This window comes from Coccinella septempunctata, chromosome 7, assembly GCF_907165205.1.
Source record: "Coccinella septempunctata chromosome 7, icCocSept1.1, whole genome shotgun sequence".
Taxonomy (NCBI): Eukaryota; Metazoa; Arthropoda; class Insecta; order Coleoptera; family Coccinellidae; genus Coccinella; species Coccinella septempunctata.
Window position 1 is genome coordinate 16,049,678 of NC_058195.1, and position 10,233 is coordinate 16,059,910.

The 10,233-nt window shown below is 34.6% G+C and overlaps 2 protein-coding genes across 4 annotated transcripts in view; both read left to right on the top strand.

Moving 5' to 3' along the window:
• The first annotated feature begins 929 nt into the window (after nt 1-929).
• On the top strand, nt 930-1,395 carry LOC123316821. Its single transcript, XM_044903067.1, has one exon. It carries the CDS (start codon nt 1,054-1,056, stop codon nt 1,393-1,395), a length of 342 nt encoding a protein of 113 aa, XP_044759002.1. The 5' UTR covers nt 930-1,053.
• A 5,576-nt stretch (nt 1,396-6,971) lies between these two features.
• LOC123316357 (guanylate cyclase 32E-like) overlaps nt 6,972-10,233 on the top strand; it is an 88,389-nt gene continuing 85,127 nt past the window's right edge. For all 3 annotated transcript variants that reach the window (XM_044902398.1, XM_044902399.1, XM_044902400.1), the window contains exon 1: nt 6,972-7,195. In XM_044902398.1, coding sequence (XP_044758333.1) covers nt 7,088-7,195 — 108 coding nt within the window. In that variant the 5' untranslated portion in view covers nt 6,972-7,087. The remainder of the gene's footprint in view (nt 7,196-10,233) is intronic.

A 10,233-nucleotide genomic window follows, 5' to 3' on the forward strand; every position in this document is an offset into this window, starting at 1 on the left:
CAACGGAAAAAAAATTAAAGAGAAATGACGCGGAAAGCTATCCAAAGGTGTTGTGTTTTTGCAGGACAACGCCCCTGCACACAAATCTCATATCGCCATGCAAAAAATTGGTGATTTAGGGTTTGAATTACTAGAACACCCCCGTTATTCACCAGATTTGGCTCCATCCGACTATCATCTCTTTCCTCAACTGAAAAAAAGTTCAAAACGTTGTAAATTTTTTTCAACGATGAGATAATAAAAGCTGTGGAGGTCTGGCTTGCAGAGCAAGAAGAAACATTTTTTTTGAAAGGTCTAGAGACGTTGCAGGTTCACTGTAATAAATGTATCCAATTAAGAGGAGAATATGTTGAGTAATAAAATATGTTTACCTTGAAATTTTGTTGGGTTCTATAGTAGGCTAAGAATTTATTAATATATCCTCGTATATCTGCTCGAAAAGACCCTTTTATTGATAAGTAAGAACTGAAGCAGTGTACAACTGCGTCAAAAAAATAAGTACCTAATTGTTTTGACAATTATCTACCAGGTTGAGACTGAATATCGAAACCTACCCAAGGGTGGCCCTGCAAGGAGGGGGTGGTTAAAGGGGGTAATTGCCCCCAAGAGCACTACAACCAATTCAAATTTTTATATTTTTTTTAGGAAAAAACTAATAAAAAAATAAGAAAATAATGAAATGAAAAGGTGGGATTCCTTGTATAATTGTAAAAAAAAGTTCTATGAATATGGGACTCCAAATGCTTCGTATTCGAGATACCTACAGGGAGTTACTTGAGGTTTTAATTCAAAATTCAAACTGTTAATTCAACTATTACCCCCTCCCTCAGAAATTCAGAGAAATTCAGTCTAGGAGAGCCCTTGAAGCTACCTTATTTGAATTCCTTCAGTTATTAGTTAGTTAGTTATATAAACAAACTTTCATGGATTCATAGTTTCTTTTCGAAGAAAATTAATCAAAATGCTTCATGAATCTTTGAATCTGATTCTGTACAACAGAAAAGGTGGGTTCATTTCAGATTGACAAAGTGCGAAAGTTGAACTGAAATCGAGATGAAAACAATTCTCCACCTCATTATAGTGAGTGCGTTATCTTTTGTACTGAATGGACACTCGGAGCATTCCCAATCGGCCATCACATCAACATTTTCGGACCATAACGTTAACGATTTATTGCACCGCAAGGAATTTCAGCCATTTTCCGGACTAGATAAGGCTTGTAGCAACGAGAACGAGAAGGCCTTGTACAATCATTTGACGAGGGAGGGAGACCAAGATAGCAGCATCGAGTCCATAACCATTGGCTTTCTTGGTGCCTATGGTTCCACTCAAGTAGTGCTAGGGGCTCTGCCTCTAGCAGTCGAGGCAGTGAACAAAGATGCAGGTATGAAATGAATCCAATTGAACTGAAATTTCTTTGACACAAAAACATTATCTTCTATAGTTAACAAGAATGAATTGAGTATCATTAGGCTAGGGAATAATTAAAGATAAATATCAAACTGAAAAAGGCATACGGGTAGTTTATGATATGAGGGTATTAAATAGATTCTAATGCAACCTTAAGGTCTATTATTTCCCTCTTCAGAGCTGTTTTCACAACTGAAGGCAAAGGGTGAATTAAATGAAGTGAAATATATAGGGATTTTTTGAACCAAATAATACAGTTAACCACTGAGAAGACGTAGAACACCTCCTAAGCATCATTTATAACAACTTCATTAACGATTGAACAATGAGGAACGAAGATCTAATGGAAGTGATGTTCATAGTGAAGTTTGCATAAGCCTGATTGAAAATCTGCGCTGTTCTACATCACTTTGTTTTTGTTTTGTCCCCTCATGATGTCATCACCTTCTGTTCTCTGAAAGAAATAGTTTACATCCAGAATAATAGTGGAGTCCATGCCTGCTCAAGATTAATGACATATGAGCTCGATTTCGATGAAATTGTCAACCATAGAAAAAAAAAGAATTTTCTTGCTTCCTTCCTTCCTTCTCTAGTTAATCAAGCAACCCTCAACTAGCACTCCCACCAGTCAAGAACAACAGATCTAGGCCAGCCAGCTAGGCTATGCGTCCAATCTCCAGTAATAGAACTAGACGTCTATTCTTGGGGTCCCGAGGAAGTGCACAAATCTTGGACAACCCAATCCTCAAGAATGACTAATTCCTGGTTGCAGGACAAAGCCACATGCACAATGCAGAAAACAATAAATCACTATATACCGACACAATCATGAAAATTGCACAAATTAATCGCGGAAAACTTAATTTGAGTACTACAGCTATCCACGTTCAAATTGGCGCTAATCGGAATCAAATTGACATTAGTTAAAATCAAATTGGCAACACCAATTTCAAACTGGCATTAATAAGAATCAAATTGGCAATAATCAAGTTCAAACAAAATAAAATTGCAACTGTAAAAATCGAACATCAAAGTTCGAATGGAGGTCAATCAGTTGATCACACAGATCAGCATACCTTTCCAGCTCTTTTTCTCAATGTTTTTTCTTCAAAAGTTATGAGTATTTTTAGTTGAAACACTTCGAAAGTACATACATACTATATATGTATACTATATATACCTTTTCAAGTTCAAATTGGCACTAATCAAAATCAAAATCAAAATGACATTAGTCAAAATCAAATTGACAATATCAATTTCAAACTGGCATTAATCAGAAGCAAATTGGCATTAACCCTTAATTTGATTCCGTATCCTATGAGATACGCCTTATTCACGCAAGTATTATTCTGTGTAGAGGGCTGCATCAGGTTTCATAATGTAGTATATTATATATATATAGACCTCATTTCATTCAAATCCGCAACTATTTCCGCCATGCATACAAGTTTGTTGAAAATACAGTGTTATTAGTTAGTAATGTTGGTTTTTTATAAATGCTCTTGCCAAATTAAGGGTTAATCAAGTTCAAATTGGCATTAATCAATTTCAAATTGGCATTTCTCAATTTCTAATTGATATTAAACACAATAAAATTGCAATTATAAAAATCGAACATCAACGTTCGAATGGAACTGAATCAGTTGATCACACAGTTCAACACAGCTTTTTTTCTCTGTCTTTTTCGTTCAAAAATTATGAGTTTTTCTGATGGCAACATCTCGAAAAGTATTACTAAGTATATATTCGGAGTCTCTCAAATCTTTGCATACTCTGCGAAATGAAATAGTTAATAGGTATCCAAAGAACAGCGAACAGTAATAAACGTTGATTCTGAAATACAATGGGAGTCTGACATCGCGTCTTTTTATGATAACTTATTAAAAATCACACGATCTTCCGTCTCTGTTCTGTAAATGAAACGAAATGGTAGAATCCAGAATTTCCAGAAACTAGAGAATATCGTTCAAAATAATATTGTCAAGGCAACGGTTGTTAATTGTGCAAAATTCATCGCTCATATCCAAAGATTCATTTTTTCTGCATTCGATATGAAAGATATAAATTTCTTAAGAAAATTCGATATTCTCGAATAGTTTTAATTAATTATAACGTTAATTATGCCGATTTGAAATTGATTAATGCCAATTTGCTTTTAATTAATTCCAATTTGCTTCTGATTAATGCCAGTTTGAAATTGATATTGTCAATTTGATTTTGACTAATGTCATTTTGATTTTGATTAGCGCCAGTTTGAACTTGAAATGGTATAGACGTTGTATTATATCCATATTTTATTGAATAAGGGAATTTGAGAGTTCCAAACCAGGATTCAAGGAAAAGTACTACTCATCTCGCCGTAACTACCATTTTGGAACTCAAGAAGAAGATTATTTCGCTGTTGTCCACAATATCAACTGTCACCATCCACATCCTGCCTTTACTTGACGCGTTGTATAAATTTGATTTCTTTGAAAAATGACCATTGATCTATATAATTTCAATTTCAGCCTTGAAAAAGAAACAATATGTTTCGAAACGTCGGCGTTGTTTTAAGAACAATTTAAATATACAGGGTGTCCCCATAAGATGGAAAACATTCAAATGTGAGATAGAGAACACCTACAGACTCACGAAAAACACCCTTATGTAGTATCTAGGAGTTCTAGATTCTGATTTACAGGGAGTTTTTCAAATTTGAAGGGAAAGTGAAACCACTAAGTATATATTTCCTGAACGGAATCAACGACTTATCTGAAATTGGGAATGAAGATAGCTTCCATGAGGTCCAAGAAAACTGCAATCAAATATCATTCGATATCTGCTTAAATCGTAAGATTCATTTTTTCAATTCGCCAAATAATATTGCATGGCACCATCCAGATTGCCGAGGACTGATTTTTTTTTCTTGATAGTGATAATAATTTTTTCTCTCGTGTCGATATTCAACATCCTATTCATCTCATAACGTGAAATAGTGAATCTTTATATAATTTAATCAATTGAATATACACTATTGAATGTTAATTTCAGTTTTCATTCGATCGAATACTTACATCAGTTTTCTGGAGCGTTACTCAAGGATATGCCTCTAACAATTATTTATTTTTTAGTGATTAAATTATCAAGAATAAACTATTAAGTGATGGACAAGAAATAGGTAGAATAAAATAAAAACTAAACAGCTCTCATTGTCTGTTCGAAATGAAGGCCTTCCAATATAAAAGAGCTGGGAAATGTATTCAGATGGAAGGCCTTCATTTCGAACAGACAATGAATGCCGCCTAGTTCTAGTTTTATTTTAGCTATTTCTTATCCATCACTTTCTAGTTTATTCTGGCTAATTGAATGACGTATTCTATCAAATGAAAACTGAAATTTACATTCAATAATTTGAATTCAATTGATTGAATTCATAAAGATTCAAAATTCACTTCGTTATGAGATGAATAGGATGTTAAATATAGAAACGAAAAAAAAATTATTGTTACTATCAAGAAGAAAAAATCAGTTTTCGGAAACCTGGATGGTGTCATTCAATATTATTCGATGAGTTGAAAAAATGAATCTTAGATATCGAAGAAATCAGGAAATTCATTGTTCGGGTGATTTCGCGAAATTTTAAGAACTGTAAAAATTCATGAGATAAGTACGGCCCTGCAAATGGAATGATATTTGATTGCAGTTTTCTGGAACCTCATGGAAGCTATCCTCATTCCAAATTCCGGATAAGTCGGTGATTCCGTTCAAAAGATAAAATGGATATAATTTCAATTCAAATTTGAAAAACACCCTATAAATAGAAAATCAAAATCTGGAACTCCTAGAGATATGGGGGTTTTTCGTGATCCTCTAGGTGTTCTCTATCTCACATTAAAATGTTTCCATTATCCGGGACAGCCTGTATGAATCCAAAAATCCCAGTATATTTCACTTCATTCAGCTTCATAATAGACGATAACCAAAGGAATATTTGATTAATTCGGTCTGATGGAAGTTCATTTTCAATAAGTTAAAATTAAACGACAACTCTCACAAAATATTTCAATAAATTTTTGTAATAACCTGATGAAGCTACAGTGTTAGCGAAACAACTGTTGTAAAATTATTAAAATATTTTGTGGAAGTTGTCCTTTAATTTTATCTTATTGATAACCAAAGAATATTATTTTTTTATTTAGGTGGTGAAGTTGGAACAGGCAAATTGCCTAATCCTGGAATGATAGAAGAAGAAAATATTGAAGTTGATTGATGCAACTTTAAAATCTAAATTTTCTTGAAATATGTCGACTTCAGCCACAGTCGTCGATACAATCATCTTCGGAGGATTATCGTTAAACCATCTTCGTTAAACGATTTTCATTGTTAGACGATCGTCAGAGGATTATCGTCGAACGATTATCGTCAATGGATCATCCTGAGTTGATTATTGCTCAATGATCGTCGGTTTTTTATCGTTGAACAGTTGACGCTAGACGATTATCGTTAAACCATCGTCGTTGGACGATTATCATTGTTAGACGATCGTCAGAGGATTATCGTCGGACGATTATCGTCGAACGATCATCCTCAGATGATTATTGCTCAATGATCGTCGTCGGTTTTTTATCGTTAAACAGTTGACGCTAGACGATTATCGTTAAACCATCGTCGTTGGACGATTATCATTGTTAGACGATCGTCAGAGGATTATCGTCGGACGATTATCGTCGAACGATCATCCTCAGATGATTATTTCTCAACGATCGTCGTCGGTTTTTTATGGTTAAAGTTGTCGCTTTATCGTTACGACGATTATCGTTAAACTATCGTCGTTTGACGATTATCATTGTTAGACGATCGTCAGAGGATTATCCTCGGACGATTATCGTCGAACGATCATCCTCAGATGAGTATTGCTCAACGATCGTCGTCGGTTTTTTATGGTTAAAGTTGTCGCTTTATCGTTACGACGATTATCGTTAAACTATCGTCGTTTGACGATTATCATTGTTAGACGATCGTCAGAGGATTATCGTCGGACGATTATCGTCGAACGATCATCCTCAGATGAGTATTGCTCAACGATCGTCGTCGGTTTTTTATCGTTAAACAGTTGTCGCTAGACGATTATCGTTAAATTATCTTCGTTTGACGATTATCATTGTTAGACGATCGTCAGAGGATTATCGTCTGACGATTATCATCGAACGATCATTCTCAGAAGATTATTGCTCAACGATCGTCGTCGGTTTTTATCGTTAAACAGTTGTCGCTAGACGATTATCGTTAAACTATCGTCGTTGGACGATTATCATTGTTAGACGATCGTCAGAGGGATTATCGTCGGACGATTATCGTCGAACGATCATCCTCAGATGAGTATTGCTCAACGATCGTCGTCGGTTTTTCATCGTTAAACAGTTGTCGCTAGACAATTATCGTTAAACAATCGTCTACGTGATTATCGCTGAACGATAATCGTTGAAGCCTTCCTAGGAAAACGTTCCTTCACTATAACGTACATCATTTCGACCTCCTCATTCCACGCTTTTAATTATTGCGTTAATCTAAATATCTTCCAGCATTATTGCCAGGAAGACGTCTCAATTTCGTAGCTGGTGACATAGGAACCAATGCCCCCAGTTCGAGTTTAGCGAGAAGCAAATCATCCCTTGCAGCTCAGGCCATCAAGTTCATGACTGAAATGAGGGACAATGGAACGCTGGCTTTCATCGGACCGGACGACACGTGCTTCTCGGAAGCTCTGGTAGCTGCAGCTTGGAATCTGCCGATGATATCTTACGTGAGTAGAAATATGTTCAACGAATCGTTTATTCCAATCGCAAGCTCTCGGGGATAGTCGAATCAGTACGTTTGAGACTTCATCTTAGATGAATTTTTCTTAACATCGATATGAAAACTGGGAAATGTATTTATTTCGAGTGTGAAGAATGTTCTCGGAACTCGAAATTAGTTATTTGTGTAACCAGTTGTGAAAAGCATAATTTTTTGTAATCAGCGTATTTCTTCGCAACTAGCGCAGCGAATTTTTCTAATTTTGAATAAGTAGGATGTACTAATTGAATTTAAATTAAAGTACCAAAAACGTCTTTACAAGCGTCCCTCTTCTAGTGAATTCGGAAATATTTGTTTTTCACTTCGTTGCTGTGGAAGCAAGTATCGTTTAGTGCATAGAATATAAAATATTATTCTATACTCAAAGGTTTATCCCGGATTTCATAAAGCTTGATTGACGAATAGACTTCAATTTGTTTTCAATCGATAATTCTGTCATGATCATTCAGAATATCATTCCCGCACCAAATTATGATCTTCATACGTTCATTCAATTATTCTCAATAGCTACTTCTTCAATATATTCAGAAATGAAAAGGTTTCGGTAAAATCGTTTTATACATCGAATGACTGTCAAATCGTTGATCGGACAATCAAAGTTCATATTTCCTAATTCTGATAGCGTTCGTCTATAATTTTGATCGCCAAAAAAGTGAAGAATTATAATCGTTTTTCCTTTGGCAAATGATTCATTGATTATTTTCAAAGTAGGAGAAGACAGATAAGACGTTCTAAGCGATATTGATGAAACGGCTCAATGTGCGTTTCCTACAATTCAGAATTCCTAAAAAGTCTAGTAGCAAGTATGATTTGTCCAATGCCAAATTTAGTTTATGGTATACAAATATCAAACGTTTATGGTGTGAACACATGCAAAAGAATTACTTTTAACGAAAAAGTTTTGCTAGCGTATTTTCAAGAAAAAAAGTTAATGAAGAATTCAACTTCGTGGAGCTCATATTGACATTAAGAAGACACAGTGACGGTTTTCAATAAACCTATCTATACATTTCTTCAGTTACTGGAGGTAATGTAGTATTTCAGGAGGAGGAATTATCTGCAGTAACCATTCCCAGCACAAAGACGAAAGTAGGTCGAGAATCTCCTATAATCGCTGAAGATTCTGACTGTTTAAATTTAAATCGAAATAGTAAAGAAATATATTATGCTAATACCATCAAATGTTAAGCTTGACAGATTTTCTTTTCAAATATTTAAATGGAAGATATGAAGTTCAATCTGTAGGTAATGACACATTTAGAAATTTGCCGAATATTTTAGTTCAGTTTTTACTTGCCAAAATGGTCTGTACACTGGTCACTGATTTCGGCAGTCATTGACTACTCTGTATGCGGATTCTGGAGTTTATTTGTTGAGAATCAAACAATTTTACATACCCTTAACCGTTTTAGAGTTTGATGTAGATAAGGGCGAGGAGCTCAGCCACACATGCGAAATGCCAAGGTCAATGAAGAAACCTCGGTAGAAACACATCGTTCACACGTATAAAAATTGCTTTGCTCATAATTTATAATTTGTAGAAAATGTAATGCTGTAGAAGTTTTATAATGGAGGCGAAAACAATTTGAAGCCCAGGAGAGGAGATAATTCGAAAAAACTGATTTTTGTGACATTTGTGGCCAATATTTATTGTTTCGGCTTGCTGAAACTGTCAGATTATATTTTTTCCGTCATTTTTGATTCACTAGCTTCAATATAAGAAAAAAGCTACTGCGCTCGAGAATGCACACGGGACGTGTTTTTGTGCAAGTTTGGTACCCTTCCTCACTTTTTCGTCACGCTTAAAGTGTCAGATTAAGAGAATATATACCTTTCAACATTTAATTAACCACATATATCTTTATCTGACAGGCTCGAGTATGTACAATGATCGTCTTTTTTTACTATTTTGACAGGCAGTCCTTGACAATTCCCCCTATATACAGGTCTAGTTTTTGGTAGAGGTACTCTTCAGGGTCCAATTGATCTCCCCTGATATTAATCTGACACGATCGAGTAAATCCCGAATTTCCCTCTTGTGCTCCCCATCTATTAAACTTAATGAACTCGATTGCTTTCTAGCGTTTATATGTTTCTGAAAATGATTCGAACTAAATCGATTTTTTTTTATTGATTCAATTTTTTCTTGGTGTTGCTCCTCTGTTGCTTTTGTAATATGTTTCTTTTCTTAGTGAATCAATGATATCTATCTATCAGTATAATGAAATTGTTGATGGTCCTGAAAGCCACGTCATAATTGCAATTTTCTTCAAATAATAATATTCTGTGATTTCATAGTTATACAAAATGTGCATCATTACAATATCGTTAAACAATAACAATATACGAATTTATACCGTTTTGGAACTCATCTAAAAATCGAATTGAGTGTAGTGAGTTAATATTGGTTTCCTGATAACTTTTTCAATTCTATAAAGTTCAAATTCGAATAAGGACAACATTTCCTCACAAATCCTATCTACCGCGCGAGTCTCAACCGTAAAATTATTTCCAATATTTCACGCGGTACCAAACTTATGTAATTATGAAAAAGTTGTTCAGAATGAGGCAGTTAAGATCCTTCCCCAAATTTTGTTTGAAAAAAACCAATATTGCAATATAAGTATTTACCTTGAATTTACACTGGTCGGGTAGTATCAGACAATAAGGTTATTCCTGTGAAATCATTAGAAAATGAACGGGACGTATAAATTTATTGATCGATTTATTGGTTCGTCAAAATAGTAGAAAAATGACATATACTAACTGACAAAGAAACTGCAACACCCAGAAGGAGCTGTTTAAATTTCAATTTTGGAGTAAATGATTAAAATTTGGAGGAAAAAAAAACGAAGGGTTTACAATTTTTTTAATTAAATTTGTTAATAATATGTTTGTACAACGTGGTTATCTATACAACCCTCAACACATGCCGTCTTGGCATTGATGCAAAAGATGGTCTATTTCTTCTTGAAGGATACTATC

Excerpts from the sequence above, each read along its gene's own strand:
- LOC123316821 (XM_044903067.1), top strand. The coding sequence starts at position 1,054 with ATGAAAACAATTCTCCACCTCATTATAGTGAGTGCGTTATCTTTTGTA.